Here is a 25,613-nt window from a genome sequence, read left to right as displayed (position 1 = left end):
TTTGCTTTCACAAGATACGATTAACATAACAATGTAATTCACATCCAAGGATGCATTTAAAGTGGTTTCATTTGTTACTCCCTTGGTCTTCCCGTCGCTTCAAGCTTTCCCCAGCTGCACTGCACTCCCTTTTGTCCTCTCAATTTTGCTGATGCGTTAGTTTTTTTTCTTCTTTTGTAACTTTTGCATTACACTATCATACTGTTTGCGGCTCTGCGCCTTACCTAAAATCTAAACGTACTAATCCTACTTCAAATATTTGGTGTTATTAACCTGCAAGCAGCTTCCCCCCATTTCCCTAGTCGCACAATGTTCATCTTCGCGCACATGCCGGCCCTATACAGTGCCACACGCAGCCGGATAGTCAAAGTCAGTCCTTGCTTACGCACGGGGGGGGGGGGGGGGGAAGGGAACCGGTCCATATGAGGCTTGAATCCATGACGGGCGCATGTGATTAAGTCGTACACTATGGCACCGCCCCGCAATAGTATATGTGTGCTGGTAACAATGTGTGCGGTGCGGAAGCTGACTTGACCACAAAGCAAAAGCACACACAAAACTGTACGCGCTAAACATGTTGTTGTTGTTGTTGTTGTTTTGTTGTTGCAATATACACAAACTCTCACACACACACGTGCACAAACAATGATAAGAATAAGTTAACTGCTTGCTTCGCTTTTAAAGCTTCTCCCGCGTCTCGAGGGTTTTGAAAACATGCATCGAAAGACTGCTGGCGGGAAACGTAGCGTACACACGCACAAAAGTGGATATAAAATAAAGTTAAGCGGGGAAATGGAACCGCGGGGTTGGGAAAGGCGAACGCGGCGGGATAGTATAAAGCGGCAACCCCTGAACGCGAACGCTCGCCGGAGACGGATGAGGCTAATACCATACACAAACGTCGTCACATCCGGGTCAATCTTCGGTATCGATCCTAAGCTTGCCTTGCCCTACAACTCGGCCCCCGCTAACGGGAGGCACGGTTACAGGTTGTTCCGTTCCGTGCTTCTAGTAGAGTAGTCCCGATGGTCACACGCAACGGCTGTATAAGAGACGCGCGCGCGCTGCGTTAGCAGTTCATCACCGCTGCCCTTTCGCACCCTCTCCGTTTCCCTTCTCTCTGCTTCTCTTCGTCTTCTTCTTTACACATCACAATTTTGTTTTTTCTTCTTCTACTGCTTCCTAGCTGCCCACGGATTCCTTCTTTGTTTTAGCTATTGTCCGTCCCTCGCGTTCCTACCAACACTTTCTTCGCCCAGCATGACGTCACACAGCGCGGGCCGCCAGGCGCCTTAGTCCGCTATCGCCGTGTACGGCAGGCTGCTGTGTTTCGGTTTCGTTTTGTTGATGAACACCTTGATGCAGCCGCTAAAGTCGGCACTCACCATCACGTACCCCCGGCACGCCTTTTTGCTCTGCTCCACGAACGATTGGTTAAGGGAGATCTGAAAAAACACACACACACAGATACACAGGAAATTGGATTTCGCTTAGACGATACTACGACACAACCACACCACTCTTGCTTACCTCGCTGTTGCTCGCCGTTTCGTCCGGATCGAGCATGATGATTGCCTCCGGCTTCGGTGCGAAGATTGCACACGTGACGGTCGCGTTGTGCGCCTTGATGCCTTCCCAGAAGTCGCTTCGATCGCGCCGAACCTGTAACCGACCATGTTTCGAATAATTAACGGTCCCATCTTCGTCATTTGCTTGACTCTTCATCGACCAGTTTCTTACCGAGCTGAGCTTAGCGTACTCGTGCTGCGTCTTCCAGATGTAGATGCACTGGTTCTCCGAGCCGGATATGATGTACTTGCCGTCGTGGCTGAACGACGCCTTGATCTGGGAGGACGAGTTCAGGTAGCCCTTGTACTTGCAGCTCAGGTTCAGGTCCCGCAGATCGTACAGCCGGATGCGGCTGTCGTTGGAGGTGACCAGAATTTTGTCCTCGCCTGGAAATGGGATGGCAAGTTAGGCAGGGATGGAAAGGGTTGTTCGCTATGGGCCAGTGCAAACGGATTGCTACACCGTGCAGTGAGATATGGCACTGATTTGATTTGATGGTGCATTGAACAAGAACGAACAGTCCAGTGATGTACTCAATGACTCAGAACGAGTAAATTAAAACACCAAAAGGTTGTAGTTTTGTTTTCAACTCATTTGCGAATCAACTGTCCATGCAGATTAGAGCAACTCATTTACTGTGATTAAACTCATTACTCACGAGTGATTTACCTCGCAGTCAGTGAGTTGCTAGTTGGTACAGAGAGCTAAATCACTCCCGAATGAGCACTCTCTAATTCTGAGTTCTTAAACTCGAACGAATAATTTTGGATAATTAAATCTAGTGGTGGGACCTACCCGATTCCTATTCCCCGTGTTCGGAATCAATTCCGGAGCCGATTCCGATGCTGGAATCGATACCGATGCTGAAATCGATTCCGATGCCGGAGCCGATTCCGATTTCCGATCCGATTCCGGAGTTGAATACGGAACTGATCCCAGAAGTGGAATCGGAATCGATCTGGGAATCGCAATTTTCTCCGATAACCGAATCAGAATTGACTCCAGAATCGGAATTAGCTCCGGAATGAGAATTAAAATAAGAAGTTGCAGAAGCGAAATCAATCCGGGAATCTCCATGAGAATGGATCGGTTACAAGAAAAATTTGATTCTTTGAGACTATCAACACGTATCATTAGACCCGAAACGCCTATTCTTGTGGAGATGCCGAAACTGACTTCGATTACGAAGCTGATTCTGATTTCTGAGCCAATTCCGACTCCGGAACCGATTTTAATTTCGGAGCTGATTCTTGAGCCGATTCCGTAACCACTTCTGGAGCCAAATCCGGAATCGATTCCAGAAAACTTTGGAGCTAGTCGGAATAGGTTCCGACGAAAACTTCATGTTTTTCATCATTAGCTAAATCACGCTAAATGAGTGATGAGTGATGACGATTGCATTGGTGCAGATTAATTATTCCCCAGTTCGCGACTGGCCCAACCTTTACCTGGCATCGGTTCGATACCGCTAATCTTCCGGCCGATCGCATTCCGCCCGCGGGTCGAGCGGACGTGTATCTGCGTGTGGTACTTCAGCTGGTCCGTGTTGTAGAAAATGCAGCGCCCGTCGTACGTGCCCACCACCGCAAACTTGCCGTTCGCGCAGAAGTTGGCCGCCGTTATGAGCTTCGTCTGCCCGTCCACCTCGTTCCAGAGCGCGACCTTCTTCTCCGGGATGTTCCACAGGCGCAGCTTGCCGTCCAGGCTGCCGCTCAGGAAGTAGCGATCGTCCCGCGGATGGAACGCGATCGCCGTCACGAAGTCGATGTGCTGAAAGCAGCAGAGACACTCGCGGCGCGAGATGTGCCACAGCCGCACCGTTTTGTCCATCGAGCTCGACAGGATGAAGTAGTTCTTCGACCAGGACACGTCGAGCAGGTCGGACGTGTGGCCGGTGTAGGTGCAGAACGAGCGCGGCATGAACGGGCCGGGCGACGAGACCGACTCGTCCGACTGCACCGAGGTGAGCGATTCGTCCGCCGGCGACGCGATCATCGACGCGTTCAGCGCCTCCTCCGACGGCGTCGGGGACGCTTTCTGGTCCGCGTTGTACTTGGTGCGCATCGTTTGAAAGAACGGGTACGCGTCCTTCAGCACCCAGATGCAGAGGACGCGGTCCTGGCCGGCCGTCGCCAGCAGCCGGCCGCAGCTGCTAAACTTCATGCACCAGACGGCGACCGTGTGCTCGCCGGACAGGTCCTGGACGTGCTGCAGCTTGGCAAAGTCGTACGGGCCCTTGTTCGTGCTGGACGCCTTGATCTTGATGTTCTGCTCCGGGTTGCCCACGTCCTGTATGTCCGCCACGTCCTCCTTGTGCCGGGCGTGCGACACCTCCGACGCGATCGATTTCGCCTTGCTGACCGTCTTCTTCGCGGTGGTGCGGAAGAACCGCTTCAGCCGGGCGGTCCGCCGCTTCAGCCGGCCGCCCTCGAGCCCCTCCGACTCGAGCTCCTCCTCGTAGCCGGGCAGCTGTATCGAGTCCGAGTCGGGCTGCGGGCCGACCGACTCCTCGTCCGTCTCCGGGATGTGGCTGGTCAGGCGCATGATGTGCAGCGAGAGCGGATTGATGCACTGGGGCAGCTTCTCCTCCACCGCCGAGAGGGGGAAGTTTTCCCCGGTGTCGAGGTTTTTCACCGGCACCTGCTCGAGTATCTCCATGTCGGTCAGCTGCTTGCCCGAGTTGGTGCGCGTCCGGACGTACATGTTCATCTGCTTGAACTGTTCCTCGTCGCCGGCCGACTTGCGGCGCTCGCGCAGCTGCAGCTGCTTGGCCGCGAGGCTCCCGTGCCGCATGCCGCCCTCGAGGCTGTTCGTGCCGGTGATGGAGTAGTTCTTCCGATGGCTGCCCATCCCGCCGACCCCGAGCCCCGGCACACCCGTGCCGACGCTGCCCGTGCCGCCGCCGATGCCCATGCTGCCGATGCCACCGCTCACCATCCCGATGCCGCTGCTGCCCACGTTGCGGAAGAACTCGCGCCGGATCCGCTCGACCCGCGCGATCTCGTCCCGCGACGGCCCCTCCGCCTTGTTGAACGCACCGTCGGTCGGCTTCACCACGTACTGGCCCTTGGTCGCCTTGTAGATGTTCAGCCCCTGCGCGTTGTCCGTCCAGCTGACGTGGGACGACGGGCCGGACACGCTCTTCAGGCTGCCGGTCGGGCTGATATGGCTGCACTTGGTCTGGCTGCCGCCGAGCGTCATGCGGGTAAGCGAACCGGCACCGCCGACACTGCCGGTGCCACCCGTGCTCGCCCCATTGCCCCCGTTCGTGAGGGCGGACGGGACGCCGGCACCGTTCGCCACTGCGGTTGCCGCCTCCTCGAACGAGTTTTCGATTTCGCGCGTAATCGACTCGAGCGTGGCGGGCGACGGAAGCGTCTGGCCGCTGTTACTGTCACCGCCGGTCGTGGTAACGTCCGCACTGCTGGCGCTGCTCACCCCATTGCTGCCGGTGCTGCTGCCGCCGCCAGCATGCTTGGCCGTTGCGACGGCGGCGAGGGCAACGGTGCCCGGACCGGCACCACTGTCGCACTGGCTGGCCGGTGGCGGTATCTTCACCATCAGCAGCTCGCTCGACGAGCTGTCCGCCGGTGGTAGCGTAAGGCCTTCGTTCATGTTAAACTGCTCGGACGAGCTGCTGGAGAGTTTGCGCGCCTTCTTCTTGCGGCGCGGCGGCGCCACGGGGCGCTCGTGCACGACCGCACCGGCGTCGGTGGTGCTGGGCGCGGTGACGGGGACGGCGAACGTTGCATCGGTGGCTTTCGACTGGGCCGCGTTCTTTGTGCTGCTGATAACGTCAGAATTCGCTGGAATGAAGTGGTGGATTGGAGAAGGAGAAGGAAAACACTTAGCATGTGTGTACCATCGATCTCAATCGAGCGCGGACAAAGGAGAGACACGGGCCTCGCCCTGATAACGTTCAATTGTGATAGGAAAGCGATTAAGGTGAACATGTTAATAGCCTTTTTTTTAGTTGCCCATGTACGATAAGCCTGAGGATGAGTTTTGTTTGCAACCAATTTTAAAATTATAAGATTTTATGTTTTAGTAGACGTTTAAGCCGTATAGCCGTTAAGACGTTTAAGTTGACTACCGGTCTGGTGGTGCAGTCGTCAACTCGTACGACTTAATAACATGCCTGTCATAGCATCAAGCCCCAAATGGACCGTGCCCCCATACGTAGGACTGACTATCCTTATTTATTTGAATTCACATTATTACGGCTTCGACTGAATCCCAAAAGCGCTTGGTATGTGTGGTTTTCCTCGTGGCAAGGGGGTGATTTACTGATTTACACTAAACCTAAGCAATGGTCAAATGGGGTAAAAATGTATTCAACAGTCGCTTGTCGCTAATATTTCGTTCTAAGTTGATTACCGGTCTCATGGTACAGTCGTCAACTCGTACGACTTAATAACATGGCCGTCATGGGTTCAAGCCCCAAATAGACCGTGCCGCCATACGTAGGACTGACTATCCTGCTATGGGGGGAAATCAATAAGTCACTGAAAGCCAACCCCACAAGTGGGTTGGTAGGCCTTGACCGGCATCGGTTGTTGAGCCAAAGAAGAAGAAGAAGTTGATTACATTTTTGACAGTGTGCATCAATGTTTGCCTCCAAGGCACCAATTTTTGTCTGTAAGTCAATATTATTTGACTCTAGTGTAAATCGTGATAAACTTGCAAGTTATTTCAGCAGCTTTATGAAAATCGTTACGTTCCATTACAAAATAACTAAATTACGAGCGTGATAAAATATGCAGCACACACCGTAAAATGGCTTTGTTTGTCCTGTAAGTTGACTGGTTTTGGAACTCATTGTTTCAGGAGCCAGAGATTGTTAAACGCAGTCAAAAGTTGCATTTTGATCGATAAACATGGGTACAAAAGAGGTCAAAACGTAGTCGCAACGACTGCATCTTATGAAAAAGTTAATATTTTGCCTATGTTTGGGCATTTCGTAATAGCAAAAAAAAGGCCCGCAGGAAAATGGACAGCTTCCTGCTGCCGCTTCCAATACACACCTGCCGGTATCTGGCCACCGGTTCCACTGGTACCCTTTTTGCTCGGTGGCTGCTGTTTCCCCGGTACCGCCACCTGCTTCACGCTGGACGAACCGGCGCTGTGTGCTGCAAAAAAAAAGGACAAATCAAAAACGACGTTAGCATTCAGCGACAAAGCGGACGGTACGTAATCGTACTTACCGAACGTATCGATGCTGCCACCGGCCATGATGCGGCCGACTATCCCGAGCGAGGAAATGCTGTGGATGCTGGCGACGTCGCTCTCAATCACGCGAAACGGGTAGTTCGAACGGCCCGTCGACACGTACATGCCCTCGACGGAGCTGTTCTGCAATGTTCCGAACAAACGAACAAAAATAAAGCGCCCGCCAGAGCGTTGTCGTTAGTGTTTGAGGGGGAGCTGGTGGTGCATGGGACCAAAATCAACCCCAAAACGAGTTAGAGATAGTGAGGAACAAGTAGACGAGATTTTGCGATTTTACGAGTAGATAGAAAACGTAAACTAACTAAAGGCATTCAACACACTACTGCTTCTTCAACGCTCTCTACTTAAGTTTGTTATTCAAATTAGTAAACAAAGAAACACAAAGAGTAGAATACAAAATGGATAGAACCTTAAACAATAAAGATTAATGCTAAGGAGAATTTGCAACAAAAAAACCTCCACTCTACAGTTCCGAATTGGATCGAAGAGAGCAACAAAAAAGAAACCCCCAACCCCAAAAAAAAAATACGATAAAGCCAGTTTAATGTTACAACAAAGCATTAAACAAACGGTTTCCCAGCAAAGTGGAGAGATTGTTTTTTGAATTGCATTGCTTTTGGTAGCTCGGATGGACCGCGGATGGGCCCTTCCCGACACGGTGCTGGGCTGCTCGTCTCCAGAACCAGCCGGCTGTGCATGTGTGTGTTTTTGGGTGCCTTGGGGAAGGGGTGCGGCGGGGTACAGGGTGTGTCTGCGTTATTAATAATACCTGCGAGTCAGGTGTCAGTATATTGCCCGGATTCTCGTCTTCGTCGTTTTGCATGCTTTGGCGCAACTCGTGAAATCGCTGACTACGAAGCTACGGTAAAAGAGGGGGTGAAAAAAAAACGGAAGAAAACAAATAGAAACGGTAACGGATAACTAACAGCGCGAGAAGAAGAGAGAATGTAAAAGTCAATATAGAAATGGCGAGCGAATATAATTGATATTAGTACACCAAACGCACAAAGAAAAAAACAACTTGTAAACCGAGCATAAGCGAGCATAAGTACTGGCAGAAGTTGCTGGCCGTTTGTTTGATTGCTGACGGTGGTTTTGGTTGATTGTCGTTGATTCCGGTGCGATTGTTCCTGGCACATGGCTGTTGAGGGTCGTTCGTGGGTCGTTGCAAACCCTCCTTTCGGATGTTCGTTTACTTCCTTGTGCCTGCGATGCGTTACAACCGGCTTGGCACGACCTCGCTAGCAGTGTTTTTTTAAAGAAGAAAGGATGTAGCCTTTCTAATGGATGTTAGATAAAAAGAGATAGAGAGAGAGCTAGTTCTGCCAATTGCTACGCGCTAACGGATGGTTTACTTTATAAGAAAAATGCATTAATACGTAACTGATGCTCATGCTTGTTCGAACGATGGACAATTAACGGATATGTAATACGGTAACGGCACAAAATAAACAAACAGAACAGAAGAAGCAAACAAAACACAACAGCAAGGGACAACGTTGACGACCATAAACAAACCCAAAAACGCCCAGTACCGGTGGCGGTAGTGTCCCATCGCTACTGCCACACTACTTACCGATTTCGGTTCCTTGAAGGGCTGTTCGGCGAAGGCAGCGGACGGGCCACCCAACGGCCCACCGGTCGGTTTGGGGTGACTCCTCTTGGTGGCGGCGAAGGCACTGCTCTCGCCCATCGCGCCAATCCGGTCCTGCTGGGCGGCCGGGTGCCGCTGCGTCAGCGCGTCCGTCGTGTGCGGCGCCGCCGACGCATGGTGGCCGCTTGCTACAGGCGCACCGGAGTGACCCGCCCCGGTCGATGGGTGCTCGGTACGCCTTCTGTCACACGGTGAAGGCAGAAAGAAGGAAGAATAAAAAAACAACGATAATAACAACAGTAAGCAGAACGGAATGCAGGTGCAGTGCCCCACCCTGCATCACATTCTCCCTCCGTCCTTCTTTCTACTACGAGTCGGTTCCCGAGATATCCGCGTAAGTTGAAAGTTACGTTTTGCAGCCAAAATACATTTAATCAATGGGAATGTAGACCATAAGGATATTTATGATTTCTAAGCGGCTCTAAGCATTTGGACAAAAAAGTAAATCATTTTGCAATTGAGCATTATTCGTGCAATTTGTACTGATTTGACACGCAAGCTGTCACATTTAGTAAACCGCGTAGAACCAAGAACCGCGCAACTCGGGAACAGACCGTGCTTTTCTCCCCGCAGATTGTGAAAGGGCAAATTTGTTTTCATACCTGCTAGCACCTCCTGCCCCTTCTCCTCCTCCCGCGCCACCCCCTTCGGTAGACGATTTCGCCAGCACGCTGTCATCCAGTGCATCGTAGAACTCGTCCGAGCTCTCGCTTCCACTGGCCATCGCTGCAGCAGCGCAGGGACGGGCCGAAACGCGGCGCCTCCCTTCCGTCCGCTCGTGCCCCGCGTACCCGCCGCTCGACACCCGACGGCGATGGTGATGATGATGCTGCTCGCTGGTGAACAGCGCAGGGAGATAGCCGTCTGGATGCCCTCACCTGCTGCTGGTGTTCCGTGCGCTTTCGGGCGGGGATGGCGAGAGGATTCGGTGAATGGGGAGTTCGCGGTGGGACAACCCCGCGTTCACCTTCCGGAGGGCTGCTGCTGCTGCTGCTGCTGTGTTGCCGTCCGCTTTTCACTGTGGGTGCTTCTTTGCAGCGCAGCAGGGCCAGCCATCAAGGGGCCGTAGCCGTAGTCGAAAAATTTTCAACACACACAGATTTTTTGACAGCCCAACTATTTCGCCCACCTCAGATCACAACACACCAAGGTGCATTAAGTAGGTCAGGTGGGGGAATACCGAGCATTTTTGACAATTCGTCACTTGACATAAGGTCACCGAGGATTCAAACTATTATTTGCGTGATTTTTTTTTTCTCTTGGCCATGTACATTATCTACCACATGCTTTAAGCTAAATATAATTGTTAAACTTACTCTGGGCTTTGCGAGTTATAATTTAACATTTAGATGTAAATTTAACACAGATATTTCAGTATAGAATGAAAAAATAATTTTACAGGCAGTCCCCAAGAAACGCTACTGATGGGGACCGAAACGGCCGTAAAATACCGAGTATCTTGCATTTCTGCGAAACACTGCTTCTAGACGACCCAACAAATCTTCCACAGCAATGTTTGTTGACACTTTCTATTTGCCAAACCGTCAATGCTTTAGCACGATCAGGCTCAGATCCGACTCGGATAATTTCGGAACCGACTCTATAATCTATCAGAGTCGCAGTCGTCCGGAATCGCCCAGAGTCGTCCGGAGTCGTCCAGAGTCGTCCGGAGTCGTTTCGGAGTTGGAATCATCCAGAATCGCCCAGAGTCGCCCGGAGTCTATCGGAGATGTCTGTAATCGCCCAGAGTCGTCTGGAATCGTCGAGAGTCGTTCGGAGTCAGAGTTATCCGGAGTCTTCCAGAGTCGTCCAGAGTCGGTCGAAGTCTATTGAAGTCGGAATCATCCGGAGTTATTCGGAGTTGGGGTCGTCCGGACTTGTCCGGAGTCACCTAGAGTCGCCCGAAGTCTATCGGATTCGGAGTCATCCGGAGTCGTCTGGAGTTGTCCGGAGTCGTCCAGAGTCGTCCGGAGTCGTTTCGGAGTTGGAGTCATCCAGAATCGCCCAGAGTCGCCCGGAGTCTATCGGAGGTGTCTGGAATCGCCCAGAGTCGTCTGGAATCGTCGGGAGTCGCTCGGAGTTGGAGTCATCCGGAGTCTATTGGAGTCGGTATCGTCCGGAACCGCCCAGAGTCGTTCTTATTCGCCTGAAGTCGTTCGAAGTCAGAGTTATCCGGAGTCGTCCAGAGTCGCCCGAAGTCTATCGGATTCGGAGTCATCCGGAGTCGTCTGGAGTCGTCCGGGCGACTCCGATTCCGGGCGAAACTAGTGGTTCATATTTTTCCGGATCTAGAGAATCGTACTAGCAATAATGGGAGTTGGATCGGAGTCGTGGGTGCGCTCCTGAGCGCACATCACTAGTAAGAACTGTCAAATGAAGAAAACCGCATATCTCCGAATCCGCCTTTAAGAAGTCTCGCGCATCTCGTGGACCAGGTACCTTAAAGGAACAGGTACCTTAAATATGGTGACCCACCAAAAGTGCTTCTCATCTCCTTCCACCACCTGATCCCACTAATGCACCTTGCAACACGCACTCACACACACACGCACACAAACAAGCCGTTAGAAAAAAAACACATTCCATCACGTTTCGCCTCACTTTTCGCCCCGCCGTGTCGAAACGGCTGACAGTCGCAAAGAACACTTGAACCGGACAGCGTAAACGCACGATTGCGATTGGAATTTACCTGTGCACACGGGTTTGTTTGCGCCTGTGCGTACAGTAGTGTGTGTGTGTGTGCGTGCGCAGTTGGGTGCCGTTCGAACACTGCACGGGTGCGTTTACGCGAGGCCAGTCAGGGCCCCTGTCAGTGAGAGTTTTACCGTGCAAACGAATAGTGGAGCAGAGCGGAACAAAAAAGTTTTGTGCCGTCGTCCCGTGTGGTGCGTGTGGTGCGTCAGGTGAATAACGATACAACCTTAGTTCCCCATTCGTGCGTATGTTCGAAAGCGTATCGTTTTCCATCTTTTCTTGGTTGGAAAATTCCAGCCCCATCCATCGAGGGGTTGTGGGTTTTTTTTCCTTCTCTTGCGCTGTGCATGGGGCAATGGGAATCGATCGCAGCCAACACTGCTCTTGTAATGGCGTACGAGTGTTGTATGTGTGTGTGTGCGTGTGTGAGTGTGTGTGTGGGCTGCGTGTGAATACGATAAAGAGGGCAAGGCACATGATGATGATGATGCGAGCGAACGAGAGAACGAACCGAGCCGTAGCGAAAGCGAGTGCGCCCGAATGTATGCAACGGTGTGTGCAGGAAAGAAACAGCATGCGAACGATTGTTGTCGGTGTGTGTGTGTGTGTGTGTGTGTGTGTGTGTGTGCGTGTGTGTGTGTGCGTTGTGTGCGCTTTGCGATGTTTGCGTCTGAATGAGGAAGAGAGAGCGAGTTTGTGTGTGTGTGTGAGAGAGAGAAAGAATGGATGCGTGTGTGAATGAGCGAGACAGAAACAGCCGTAAAAGTCAATACACACGGCCATGATGTCTAGCATTCTTTTTTTGTGTGTTGTATTTGTCCGTTTTGACGGGAGGCCATATCGTTCCGTTGTAATAAAATATTAACAATTTCCGAGAATTGAGTTCACGGTTGTGTGGACGGGCCCGTGTGACGCGTGTGTGTGTGTGTGCGTGACAGATAGAGAGAGTGAGAGCGGGGGCAGCCCAACAAGGGGTGCTGCTTAGGGGAAAAACGCAATTTTCGTAAAATAAAACTATGTGTCTTAGCCCCCCCCCCCCGCAGACCCCCAGTTACCCCTCCAGCAGCCCCTGCATTATCAACACAACCGATTACCCGTGCTGTCTCCTAGTAGTGTTCCATTTCAGAGCAATTCCCTTTTCTTTCCCTCTTTGCAACAGTGGAAAAAGATGGCTGCCACTACTAACTGAACCGTTTCCAACAACAATCATTTGCCACTGAACCCCTGCTTGCGGGCAGCTGTGGGACGGGAATTGCGTATCTGTGTCTCTGCGCTTGTGTGTGTATGTGTGTGTGTGTACCAAGAAGGGTAAGAAAGGTAGTTGAGATCAGCAACAATCAATTCAACACAACAACCACCGGTATCAACCTTCGAAACATCCCACCCTTAGCTCGGGTGGTGCGCAACTGTCAAACGTTCAAGCAGGATCATCGCCCCCCTCCCCCCCGCTCCTTCTCCCCTTTCTTCTCGTAGCCGGCCACCTGCACGGTTACCGTGAACGAATTCGACCCCCTAAAGTCGCCCAAACTCGCTGCCGAGAAGCACACTCCAATTCCTAGTATCCGAACCAACTGGAGTTCAAATCCCTCTATCTCCCCTTGTATGTTTGAATGTATGCGTGTGTGTGTGTGTGTTTGTGTGAAGGACGGGTAAGTGATATGGGTCTGTGCACGGAAAATTCCACGCAACTCAAAGCGAAGAACCATCATCATCCGCACACGGTCGAATCGAAAATCAATTTTGCCTCATTCTCAACCAGCATTTTTGGTCTCCCGATGAGAAATGGCCTGGTGAGAGGTGAGTTGCTGCCGTTGCAGTATCTGCTCTAAAGTAATCGGACGAAACGCTGTACCATGATGGCAACACGCGGACAAGATGAAATCATTGGTCAGCTATAGCTAAACGGCCGTTTCGTTTCGTTGCATTCCCCGTCAGGGGAGTGAGATTGCAGCCGGAACCCAAGTAGAGCGGACACGAACCGTTTACTTGGTTCGCTTTCGACAAAGACACAGCGCAACCTTTCCTTTTTGTTGGCACACCCTTCAGTGGGTGTTCTCTGTTTGATGTTGCTGCTGGTGCTTGGTCAGTGTGCTCTCTGTGCTTTTAAACAGTTGTGCACGCCTGGTTGCCGGATGTTGTGTTTCGCGAACCGCAGCTCTTCGCCGTCCTCCAACAAATCAATGCACAGCTGTGTTGTATCTAGTGATGGGAATAATGATGGGATTTCGTCGGAATCGATTCCGGATAGCTCCGAAGTTTCCTGGAATCGATTCCGAATCGTAGGTTCGCAATTAGTTTGTGGAATCGATTCCGGAATCGGTTCTGAAATCGGCTCCGTAATCGGATACGGATTCCGTTTCAGAATCGGCTCCAGAATCGGTTTCGGATTCGGAATTAGTTCCGGAATCGACTCCGGAATCAGAATCGGCTCCAGCATCGGAATCAGATTCCGTTCCATAATCGGCTCCAGAATCGGTTTCGGATTCGGAATTGGCTCCGGAATCGACTCCGGAATCGGCTCCGGAATCAGAATCGGCTCCAGTATCGGAATCGGTTACGAATTTGGAATTGGCTCCGAAATCCGAATCCAAACTCAGGATCTTTGAGATTGGAGTCGGTTTCGGCATCTCCATAAGAGTAGACGTTTGGATCCAATGATGCTACGTATTGATAGCCGCAAAGAATCAAAATGTACTTGTAAACGATGCATTCTCATGGAGATTCTTGGACTGATTTCGCTTCTGCAACTTCTTATTTTAATTCAAGAATTGATTCTCATTCCGGAGCTAATTCCAATTCGGGAGTCAATTCTTATTCAATTACCGGAGCAATTGGCGATTTCCAGGTCGGTTCCGATTCCGATTCCGGAGCCGATTCCGATTTCTGAATCGGTTCCGTAATCAACTCCGGAATTGGCTCCGGACTCTGGAATCGACTCTGGAATCGGCTCCGGCGCAAACTCTGAAATCGGCTCCGGAGTCGACGTCGAAATCGGTCCCGGAGTCGACTCTGGAATTGGCTCTGGAGTCAACTCCGGAAGCGGAATCGATTCCAGCATCGGAATCGGCTCCAGATTTGATTCCGAATACGGAATCGGAATCGCGTAGGTCCGATTCCGAGCTCCCACCACTAAGTTGTGGCAATGGCTCAAATTCTTCCTTGTGTAATATCATTAGTGATGAATTCTCTTTTCGTTCTTATTTCCCGGATCCGTTCGAATCGACATCTAACATTTTGTTTGCAACCTTTCCAACCTTTATATAACTCCCCCGTTTTCTTCTGTTTGCTCTTCTTCACTCCACATTGCAGCTCCATAACTCCTGTCCCCGCGGAGACGAAGAGCCGCTTGAGGGGGAGGGAAGGAGGGAACCCCCCTATCCACGTACAGTCTAGCGCTCGCCGGTCGGCTGCACCCTCCCCCACACCCACCCACGAAAATGGCGATCGAATGTCCGGTCTGTACGCTGTACCTTCGGTCCGGCATGACGCTGGCCGAACATTTGGACACGCACCCGAAGGAGAACGTGATCAAGGCGCTGGTGAGCATGGTCAAGCCCGACAGCCTCCCTCCCTTCGGCAGCGAGCCGGTGGAGGAGCCGGGCACGGCGAGCGAGCCCGTGCCGGCGGAGGGTGGCAGCACCGCGGCGCTCCACGGGCAGCCGGGCCCGAGCACCAGCAGCAGCAACGCGATCTCATTTCGCCCGAACGAGCGGACCTCGGCGTCCGTGGGGATTTTTGAGGCACAGCCGTCACTGTTTCTGGACAATGCGCTGATAGCAACGTCGGCCACTAGTAGCAGCAGTAGCAGCAGCAGCAGCAGCAGCACTACCACCCCCGCCACTGTACAAGTCAACCTTACCTCCAGCCAGGCGCCGCAGGTCACCGTGGTGAAGAAGATCGATGTGCACGGTGTGCCGTGCTTTCAGGTAAACAATGTGACGCTGGTCAAGCGGGAGCTGGTACAGCCAGTCGCAGCAGCAGCGCCGGCACCACCACCCCCTCCACCACCACCACCACCAGCACTACCAGCGCCGTCTGTCGCCACTGTCGGAACGGTGCCGAACGAGCTGGCGGCGATTGGGCCGCTGGGCGACGAGTACACCGAGCCGAGCGGGAGTGGTACGGCGACCGGCGGCAGCTCGTCCCGCGTGGTCTACCCACGGTACACGAACGAGCTGTATTCGGGCCCACCGCCCCCGTACAGTCGCGCCATCTCGTCCACGGTGGCTTCCAGCACGCAGATCACGCCCGTGCAGCAGCAGCAGCAGCAGCAGCAGCAAACGTTGCAGCTGAGCATCACGAAGAGCAGCGTCGGTGGGCTCGGCGTGGTGGGCCAGCAGATTCAGCTGCTGGCGAAAAACCTGTCCGAGGCGTCGGTGTCCGCGTTCAAGCAGTACCCGGCCTCGGCAGTGCAAACCGTGTCCGTGCTGGACCGGGGCAGCCACGAGGAGCCAGCGGTAGCAACGGCGAGCGTCGCCTCGCCGTCGGCACCGGTCGGCACCCCGAAGCTGCTGTACAGTGTGGCGACAACGGCGGGCCCAAGAACGGCCGGGACTGCAATAACGTCCACCACCACCACCACCACCACCACCACGACCACTGCCAACACGCAGAGCGCCAACACCGCCCTGGTCGACCATCTGGCAGCGGGTGTCCCGGCGATCACCACCACCACCACCACCACCAGCGGTACCAAAACGACCGTCTCGGCGTCCCCGTCCTCGTCCAAGTCGAACGTGGTGAAGGTGCTGAGCAACGTGAAGGTGCACACCGATCTGAAGGACTTCCAGGACATCATCATGCACCTGAACGCGGGCCAGATGTCGATCGTCGGCGACAAAACGTCCCTGATACCGCCCGTCACCGAGCGGCGCCCGTCAGCGTTCGCGGCGAGCACACCGGGCCGTTCCCTGCTCGCGATAACGCCGGCGAAGAGCGAGCTCCCGGCGGAGCAGCAGCAGCAGCAGCAGCAACCGCTCTGTAACGCCGGCATGCCGACGACCAAGAGCGAGATAGAGGACTTGACCGGCGATTACGATCACGAGGTGGAGTACAGCGGCAGCTGGCAGGAGATGGACGACCATTACGCCGACGGTGAAGTGCGCGGCCAGCAGTGGGAGGGCGAGGAAGAGGAGGGTGCGGGTGGGAGCGGCAAGCGGTTCCGCAGCGCTAGTGAGCAGCGGGACACGCTGCCGGCGGCCACCGCATCGCTGGACGAGCGAATGGCTCCGGGCGAAGTGGCACCCGGTGGTGGTGCGGCCTGCTCCAGCGGCAGCGCGATGGTCACGAGCGTCATCCGCAAGACGCCCCAGCCCGTGCCCTGTGCCCTGTCGCCACCCGCGCCCCAGCAGGAATCGAAAGCGAACGTGAAGCGGCTGGTGTTTCGCGTCGCAGGCAACAGTGCCACCCCGACGACGGTTACGATATCGCCTGCGGGGCCCTCCAGTGCGCCGAAAATTGTGCGCGCCTGGCAGGGGATCAAGGTGGAGGAGGACGGCACGGAGCCGGCGTCGAGCAATGCGGACGGAATCGGCGGTGTGGCTGAACCGGAAAGGGCAGCAAACGACGCAAGTGCAATAAACACAGCAGCAGCAGTACCGGCACCTACAGCAACAGTCAGCACGAGTCTCGATTACGGCGCGATCAAGCAGAGGCGAGGCGGTTTCCGGCCGCCGAAAAAGCTAGCAATCAAACCGAAACGTTCGTCGGCGGGGGAGGGCCCCGCGCCGTCCACCTCGGGGAAGCAGGGCGCCCCGATGCAGGTAGACGTGGTCGAGCCGGCGCAACCGCCCGCACCGACAACGATGGTAATGGCGACCGCGCTTACCACGCTGGCGGATGTCGTGTGCACGACTGCTGCGGCCGCCCAGCACCTCACCGCGGAACCGTTTTGCTCGTCGTCGTTCAACGGCATCACCGCCGTAATTCAGAAGACTGAAGCAACCGCAGCAACCGCGGGCCCGTACGCGACGGAGCAGCAACAGCAGCAGCAGCAGCCTAGCAGCTCGGCCGGGGACGGGGTTGCCGACGCATATCATCATCACCACCACCAGCCCCCGGACCCCGTCATCAAGCAGGAATACTCGCAGCCGCACGCCATGCCAGCACCATCGGCGTCAGCAGCAGCGGGTACACTTGCGTCCAATTCGTCCGTGTACGGTGTGCGATCGTCGTACGGGCTCGTGCCGACCAGCACCGGCACTGCCTCCGCTACTAGTTCGAGCGCACCGGGCGGCGTTCGCCTAATGCCACAGCACCGCCCATCGACCGAGATCGACGTCGGCGCGTACAACATCTCGTACGTTGGCGAGGCGGGCGAAACGATCTACCATCCGCTGCCGAAGCGCGATGGCAAAACGTTCGGGGCGCAGGAGTTGCTGCCGGCGGGCGGCAATGGGCTGGCGGCTGGGGGCGAGAGCGGTGCCGATGGTTCCACTGCCGCCCCGGCCCACCCGGACAGTCGCCGGATGGAAGTCGAGGAGGTGGAGGAGGACGAGGAGGAGGAGCTGGGAGAGGAGCAGATGGAGCTGGAAGAGGACGACGAGGATGCACCAGAGCTGGAGGAGGAGGAGGAGGACGAAGAGGACGAGGAGGAGGAGGAAGATGAAGACGATGAGGACGATGAGGAGGAGGAGGAGGAGAAGGAGCTGGAGGAGGATTTGATCGACGATGAGGAAAAGGAAGCACATGTGCACGGCGAGCTCGGTCAGGAGGGGGAGGAGGAGGAAGAGGCACAACTGGGAAGCGACGAGGAGGAGGAGGAGGATGATGATGAGGAAGAGGAAGAGGAGGAAGAGGATGAAGAGGAGGAGGAGGAGGACGAGTACGATGATGACGATGTGTACGAGGTGGAGCCGCGGCCCGTCGCTGGCCGGTACGAGCCGACGCGGGTCGATGCGTCCTCCCAGCCGGAGGCGCACGTCCGTCGCCGTTTGCTGATGGTGGTCAGCAAGCCTGCGACAGCCACCGTCACTGCGTCGGAAGCGGCCGAACCGAACGGCCCGTACGAACGTCCTTTGCCGGTGGACCCGGTGGCTGAGGTTGTGGCGAGCGGCAGCTTGGTGGTGAAGCGGCTACCGGCAGCCGCGCCCGGCACGCCGGACGACGAGAAGGATTTGCTGGAGGCGGGACCGTCCACCCGCATGCTCGAGCGGAGCGGCATTCCGCGGCCAAAGTTTCGCATCACCAATGCCGACCCGTTCCGGGCGACGGCAGGGCTGGAACCGGTGCGCAAGACGGAGGTGGACGCGGAGCCGGAGTACGAGTGTTCCGACAGCAAGGACTTTTTGGAGCAGGGGAGCCTGGGCAGCAACCCTGCCGTCAGTGGGACGACCGTGGCCGCGCACGAACAGATCCAAACGACGGGCGAGCCGCTGGTTGCGCTGAAGGCGGCCAAAGCCGAACCGTGCCACGACGGGCAGGACGACGGGCAGGACACGTCCGCCTCCTCGTTTCTCGATCTGAGCACGGTGCGGAAGGGTGGGCTGCCGCCAGGTCCTGTTACCACGGACACGAGCAGCAGCAACAGCAGCAGCATCAGCAACAGCAACAGTAGCAGCAGCCACAGCACCACAAACATCAGCCTCAGCCAGCACAGCCACAGCCAGCTGAGCAACCGTCACAGCCACAGCGCGGTGAGCGGTGGTTGCAAGGAGGGAGGCGAAGGGAGCGGCACGAGTGGCGGGACGCGCTCCCTGCTGTCGTCCGGTTCGTCGCACGCGTCCACCAGCATGGAGCGGGCACCGTCGACCGAGAGCTTGAACATCCGCACGGACGAAAAGATGCCGGCGAAGGGGGAAATCTCCGAGCAGGAAAGCAACGGCGACATGGACATGACGTCGTGGAACCATCGGGTAAGTTTCTGCGCGATCCGCGCACACCCTATCGCTCCTCCCTTGCTAATGATGTGTTTGGTCGCCCTGTCCGAAACTCCCTTCCCTTAAAGATGTACGCCGTGGTCGAGAATATGCCCATCTACCCGAGCTCGTACGATTTATCGACCGCGCAGGAGTGCTGGAATCTGAGCAGCCGCAATCAGGGCATCTTTGCCGTGACGGACCATTTCTACCACCAGCAGCAGCAGCAGCAGCAACAACAGCAACAGCAACAGCACAGTGGTAGTAATAATAACTCACACGGCACCACGGTCAACGGCCAGTACATGACGTCACGCGTAGCTTTGTAAGTATTGTTCGGTGTTTAGTGTACTACTTGTAGAATGATGAATCTGTAACGGGGCTCTCATGTTAGCAGTGCTGCAAAATGTCATTGTCAATGTCATAAAAAAAATCCTCAATCCTCATACTCAAAACGATTGGTGTCATTTTTGCGACTATCACTATGTCATGGCTTTTTTTTGCTGTGATAAGTTTTGCAAAATGTCACTGACACAGTCATGACCAATTCCGACTGAAACAAAATCATGTCAGCGTCACGACCTCTACTGTGATGATCAGAAGTGAGACTCAAACAGTTGTTGCACTCATAACATGCTTTTGTGCAGCCAACTCTTGGTCAGTCACTTGGTCGCGACATATTCTGTCGGTGATCATCACGGTAGTTATGGGAGATATGCGGTGCTTGCGAGTGGTTCCAATAAACAAAATGAGCATGGTTTCTCGCTCTGTTTGACCCGACAGACAATCAAAGCAGATAGAGCGAAAATGCATACTCATTTTGCTGCTTGGGGCCACACGCCCAGTATGTTCTAATAATGTCGTGATTATCACTGACAGAAAATGTCATGACCAAGTGAGTGACCAAGAGTTGGGTGCTAAACATAAGGTCACCAAGCATATGATTGGTCCACCAAATGTCTGAGTCACCAAATCTCTGATCATGTCAGTTGTGTACGTGAGCTGACTTCAATTTCGTTTCAGTCATGAGAGTTGGTGACTGAAACGGTGGCATTTGGCAGCACTGTTCACAGCCAGAAAAACCATGATTATGCTTGTCAATAGTTCTGACGACCATCACATGTCATGAAGCACTTTCAATGGGTGTCAGTAATGAGCATGACGCTACCACGAATACGTTCATTGTCTTCGTTGGCGAACATCTCGTAATGCTCATGACATTTTGCAGCACTGCATGTTAGTTTTTATTCACACACTGTTCTCACTCATATGAGTTGTTAAAAACTCTCTAATTATTGTCAGTAGCCGTTCAGATCGATAAAGTAATCGATTCATTCTCCTTCTCATTCAACGGATTGAATCAAATTATACCAAAATTTAAAAATCATTCCCTTTTGGAATACTGCATAATACTTGCCGAAAAAAGACATTCGTTCGGAAAGAAAAGAATAATCAGTAAAATTATGCTTTGGTAATGGTTGATGTTTCATCGTGAGTATTTTCTAATAGTTATCAGAATCTTTCGTCGCCTTGCAGTCATTTTTAAAAAAATAGCTTACATACACTAGATTCATTTTCCATCTCGATGCAACCGCAAAAGGCGATGTTTTAAAAATGAGCGGAGTATATTATTTATCAGGTGAAATATTTAATTTAATTATGCGAGTAGCTCTAAAATCAAAAACATTCGACAGTTATGGATATGGTAGTGGAGTTTTTAAAAGGATGTGTGGTGATGATCTAAATAAAAGTTTGAATATATTTTAATAAAACGCTTATAAAAACTCCATTTCACATTGCAGCCAATTTTCCTCAACCGGTCATCAACACCTGCAGCAGCAGCACCAGCAGCACGGTTCGGCCGATGCGCCCTTGGATGGCGGTATGATGCAGGCGAGCAAGATCGAACCGCCGATGGATGTGGACAGCGATAGCGGCGATGCGATGCCGAAGCTGCCGTTTGCGGACATGATGGTAGCGCGCATGCACGAGCCACCGGGTGCATACGACGAGGTGGGCAGCAGCCACCACCATCACCAGCAGCAGCAACAAACGCTGCACCAGCCGTGTGAAACCAAGTACGAGGAGACGGTCGGTACGACGTCCTACTTTGGTGTTGCGACCTGCTCCGCCGTACCGGTGATGCAGCAGCCGACGGACGATCCCGTGCGGCTCAACCGACCGAAACCGTCCGGCAGCGGTGTCGCGCGCACCTACCGCTGTACGCTCTGCGCCAAGGTGTTCAGCTCGATCAAGCAACGGCGGCTGCACCAGCAGTGCGAGCACGTGGACGATCTGGTGGCACTGTCCTCGTCGCAGCAGCAGCAGGAGATGCGCGTCGAGGAGGACAATAAGCCGTTAATGGATGGTAGACAGCAACAGCAGTTGCCCCAGCAGCAGCACCAGCAGCAGCAGCAGCAGCAACAGGCACAGCAACAGCAACAGCAGCAAATGTACAAGAAGGCGCCGATTCCCGTGGTGATGAACTATCACTGGATGAAGCAGGAGATAGAGCGAAAGAGTGAGGCGGCGCTGCGAAGCAGCCGGCTGCTGATGGCGGGCAGTAGCGCTGGCAGCAGCACGAGTGTCGTGCTGCCCGGCACGAGCAGCGGGGAGGCGGCACCGGGCCAGCAGCAGCTAGTGCTAGAGCAGCACGTGCAGGTGCAGGTGCAGGTGCAGACGGACGGCGGAACCGTTGCGGCGTTGAGCGCGTCCGCTGAGAGCGCGCTGCTGCCGGCGGCTCACTGCTCGGTGGCGGCACGCAACCGTTCGTACGTGTGCAGCACCTGCAGCCGGGAGTTCGACCGGTTCAACCTGTTTAACGAGCATCTGCTGGAGCATCCGGTGGAGTGTTCCGCGTGCGGGCGGCACTTCAAGCAGTGGCGCAACTTTTCGCTCCACATCAAGCGGCACCTCGGCATCAAGGAGCACCAGTGCCGGATGTGCGGCAAGCGGTTCGTCATCAAGCAGAAGCTGATCGAGCACATGCGGGTGCACACGGGGCACGCGCCGATCAAGTGCAAGCTGTGCAACCGGACGTTCAAGCGGTTCTCCAACCTGGCCCAGCACCGGAAGCGCTACCACCTGAACCGCACCGTCGTGAAGGAGGAGTACGTGTGCCAGCTGTGCGGCGAGGTGTTCCACACGATGGCCAAGATGGAGTGGCACAAGGAGACGCACGAGAAGAAGCCAAAATCGTGCCCGTACTGTCGGGAGAAGTTCATACACCGCAACAGCTTGACGCGCCACATCCGGCTGTCCCACACGGACAAGTACGCGAAGCTGGAGAACAAAACCGAACCGTGCAGCATCTGCCAGCAGCCGTACACGAAGACGAGCATGCGGCGCCACCTGGAGACGCACACCAAGGAGCGGATGGCGTACGCGTGCGGCATCTGCAACAAGCGGTTCACCACCAACTGGAACCTGAAGCAGCACAAGTGGACGCACACGAACCCGACGATGAAGCCGTTCCAGTGCACGTACTGCCCGAGTGCGTTCGTGCGCGAGTCGGACTTTGTCACGCACGTCAATGCGCACCGGTCGATCCGGCCGTACACGTGCAATCACTGTGGCAGCCAGTTCATCCGGAAGTACAACTGGATCCGGCATACGCGCGAGCACGAGATCGACAAGGGGCACCGGTGCGACGTGTGCGGCCGCCAGTTCCACCGGAAGTACTACCTGACCGAGCACAAGCGCATCCACACGGGCGAGCGGCCGTTCGCGTGCAACATCTGCGGCAAGACGTCCGCGACCAAGACGAACCACAACAAGCACGTGCGGATACATCACGCGCGCGACCCACTCACGGCGGAAGGGTAAAATGCAGCGAAAGGGAGCGATTTTCTGTTCGCGTCCGACACGCGGCGTATCTAGCGCAGGCGCATTACGTGATTTTGGATACCGTACCGGGAAACGACATTTATTGCATTGTAACGCAGCTTTCTAACGTAGTCTACACTTTGCGGCGTAACGTTTCGATTAGGACATTAGGATAACCGTTTTTTTTTTTTTTTTATTAGGGAAGGAAACGAAAATGGCAGAGATGAGCATCAGACCCTCTGCCAGAACAAACAAACCTACTTTTCGCTGGCACTTTGCTCGCGGGATGTGACCTTTTTTTTTTTTTAATTGCATTGGCCAGCGTGGCGGTGCAGTGTTGGGTATGGCTCGGTGTACATATTTTAAACCATGTATTTTACACGTAAGTTTTGCGCGTGGGTGTATGTATGTGTTTGTGGGTTTGCTCTTCCCAGTGTGTGCCGAGTCGTTAGCACGACGTTCGCATACTGATACTAGGCAATGAATTAAATGAATTACGCGAAGGTTTATGTTAAGAGTTATCCCCACTTACACACACACACACACACACACATGCACCCATCGACAGGGATTGCGATTATTAGGGGGGGGTGGAAACTACATAACCACGATAGCGCGGGTTGGTTTTAGTTTCTTATGCTATTTACACAAACCAGCAGATACAAGCAGCAGGTTTATTTTCGTGTGCAGGAACAAACACTATGATAGACGGTTTTTTTTTTTAATGCGTGTCGTTCGATTGTATGCGATCCTTTTGTGCTGCTCTCTGCTTAACGTGTGCAGTGTGCGCTCGTACGGTCTTTTCCGCTCTTAAAGCACTATTTTAATTCGGAAAGGTTTGCCTAAAGCTGGCGAGAAATTTGCCATTTGTTTTGCTGTTTCAGCACAGTTGTTTTTGCTTCGAAGAAAGCAGTTGAGCGCCAGGAAAGGTGACACCACGTGTGCAAGCGCCGCAGCGCCCTTCGAACATGTGAGTTATTTGATCGTTAATTTTACCATTACATTTCCCTTTGGCAAAAAAGATGGAAGTAACTTTAAAATCATTCTTATTTCTGCAAAGGCTTGCGGTAAACGATTTCTGCTGCTTCACATGAAGCAAATGTTTTTATTTTTTATATTTTTATTTCTCTGAGTCAACGAATCGATCGCATTATCGTTAATTGGGACGCGTTTTTTTTAAAAGCTTCGTTTTGTTTCCAATAATCGCCTGCCTTACACCTAGCTAGAAGCACACTAGGGAGGGAGGCGAGATATATTGAAGCTTAGAAACCGACCGATTTGAAGCATTAAACGAAATAGATAGGGCCGCGCGGTGTGTGGTGTGCCACCGGTGGTAGAGATCAACCATACCCCGAATGATAGAAACTATCATATCAGCAAGCACGCGCTGCACACACTCTTCACCAAGGAAGTAGTTCGATTCGCGTCGATTACTTTAAAAGAAAAACAAAAACCCAAGGATTTGATGAACGAAAGTTAGTGCAGAGCGGATCAGGAAACGAGGGAAATGCAATTGAAATTTATTCGTTTTTCGTGCTTCATTCGCGTCCATGCTGGGGTGTGGGCTTTCTCCACAATCCTCGAATTACCTCCGGGACGGCCGGAGCAATCGTTTTTTTCTCCTCCATGAAGCAACCAAATCTTGTTCGTTGCGCGCAACTAGCTAATGAAGGAGCGGGGAAGGAAACAAGAGAAAAAGAGTGTGTTTTTTATTAATACAAATTAGCCGATTCATTCAATTCACCTGTACATACACGGATTTTCTTTCTTTCGCTAGAGAGTGAACCTAAACTACTAGACGTAATACAACTAGAAGTGTACTGTAAGCAATAAAAACAAAACCCTGCAACGCTCGTTTCTTGCCATATTGCCAGTTGTCCAAAGGAAAGAAAAATCAAAAATCGCCACAAAAATCGGAAGAGAGACCTTACTCCGGTCGTTGTGGTGCTTCTGGTTGAATTCGTTTTCAGCTTCAAAGAAGGAACAAGAGACAAGGACATTCGAAATTATTGCTTTTGTGTCCCCCATTCATTGGCCAATAACTGAATCCGAATCAACACTCGTCCTGGTGCCGATCACGAACCCTTAACGGTTCTGGAACTGGGAACCCACACCAGTACTGGAACCTGCGTGAAACTGTTCCCGTACCTGTTCCGGGTCGAGAATGAAATGTGAATCTGTGTTTCGGCGTTGGTTCCTGTTGTTCCGATCCATCAACTGACCCCGCAGGCTAAGGAACCATAGGCGGCAGCACATGTGCAGCGTAGGAATTTGGCACAATTTCTATACCGATGTCACCTGCTAGATTTGTCTTTACAGTGCAACGCCGTTTGTCCGGACATCTATTATCCGGCTGTCCGTTTATATGAGCAGCTGAGAAATGATCCGGACGTAGTCGAGTAGCCCGATTAGTGGTGGGAGCTTCCGATTCCGGAGTCGATTTCGGAGCTAATTTCGGAGCCAATTCCGGAGCTGATTCTGGAGATGACTTCAGAGCCGTTTCCAGAGTCGGCTCCAGAATCAATTCCGGGATCGGAATCAGAATCGACTCCAGCACCGGAATCGACCTTGGAATCGCCATCAGCTACGGTCACGGAATTAGGATTGACTCCAGAAATGGAATATGCTCCCAAATTGTGAATCAGTTGTTGAATTGAAATAAGAAGTTTCAGAAGCGAAATCAGTCCGGGAATCTTCATGAGAATGCATCGTTTACAAATAAATTCGTTTACTAGAAATACGTAGCATCTAGTGATGGGCGGGTCGACCCGAACCTACCGAGTCGG

General features: G+C 53.3%; 2 protein-coding genes across 7 annotated transcripts; one reads left to right on the top strand and one right to left on the bottom strand.

Annotated features, from left to right (window-relative positions):
- Nucleotides 1–181: 181 nt before the first annotated feature.
- On the bottom strand, nt 182–9,600 carry LOC121596483. 2 transcript variants are annotated; one of them, XM_041921500.1, is made up of 9 exons: nt 9,055–9,599; nt 8,375–8,633; nt 7,568–7,657; nt 6,774–6,921; nt 6,594–6,698; nt 3,018–5,375; nt 1,741–1,955; nt 1,531–1,662; nt 182–1,445 (listed from the first exon to the last, which is right to left on the bottom strand). In XM_041921500.1, exons 1-9 carry the CDS (start codon nt 9,174–9,176, stop codon nt 1,293–1,295), a joined length of 3,582 nt encoding a protein of 1,193 aa, XP_041777434.1. In that variant the 5' UTR covers nt 9,177–9,599; the 3' UTR covers nt 182–1,292. The 2 variants fall into 2 exon arrangements, with proteins under 2 accessions (XP_041777434.1, XP_041777442.1); XM_041921508.1 differs by lacking the exon at nt 7,568–7,657 and having other exon boundaries at nt 9,055–9,600.
- Nucleotides 9,601–11,191: 1,591 nt separating this feature from the next.
- Nucleotides 11,192–24,677, top strand: LOC121596465. Of its 5 annotated transcripts, none has more exons than XM_041921467.1 (4): nt 11,192–11,346; nt 14,456–18,999; nt 19,092–19,327; nt 20,805–24,677. In XM_041921467.1, exons 2-4 carry the CDS (start codon nt 14,584–14,586, stop codon nt 22,825–22,827), a joined length of 6,675 nt encoding a protein of 2,224 aa, XP_041777401.1. In that variant the 5' UTR covers nt 11,192–11,346; nt 14,456–14,583; the 3' UTR covers nt 22,828–24,677. The 5 variants fall into 5 exon arrangements, with proteins under 5 accessions (XP_041777401.1, XP_041777383.1, XP_041777392.1 ...); XM_041921449.1 differs by having other exon boundaries at nt 11,192–11,355; XM_041921458.1 differs by lacking the exon at nt 11,192–11,346 and adding an exon at nt 11,491–12,454.
- Nucleotides 24,678–25,613: the final 936 nt, after the last annotated feature.

The sequence above is a fragment of the Anopheles merus genome, chromosome X (assembly GCF_017562075.2).
Source record: "Anopheles merus strain MAF chromosome X, AmerM5.1, whole genome shotgun sequence".
NCBI lineage: Eukaryota > Metazoa > Arthropoda > Insecta > Diptera > Culicidae > Anopheles > Anopheles merus.
The sequence above is the reverse complement of the archived record's forward strand: the minus strand, read 5'-3'. Positions and strand labels throughout refer to the sequence as shown.

Coding starts and splice junctions, on each gene's coding strand:
- LOC121596465 (XM_041921467.1), top strand. CDS start 14,584: ATGGCGATCGAATGTCCGGTCTGTACGCTGTACCTTCGGTCCGGCATG. Junction 19,000..19,091: donor TGACGTCGTGGAACCATCGG/GTAAGTTTCTGC, acceptor CTTCCCTTAAAG/ATGTACGCCGTGGTCGAGAA. Junction 19,328..20,804: donor ATGACGTCACGCGTAGCTTT/GTAAGTATTGTT, acceptor TTCACATTGCAG/CCAATTTTCCTCAACCGGTC.
- LOC121596483 (XM_041921500.1), bottom strand. CDS start 9,176: ATGGCCAGTGGAAGCGAGAGCTCGGACGAGTTCTACGATGCACTGGAT. Junction 7,658..8,374: donor CCTTCAAGGAACCGAAATCG/GTAAGTAGTGTG, acceptor CTTTTACCGTAG/CTTCGTAGTCAGCGATTTCA. Junction 1,663..1,740: donor AGTACGCTAAGCTCAGCTCG/GTAAGAAACTGG, acceptor GGTCGGTTACAG/GTTCGGCGCGATCGAAGCGA.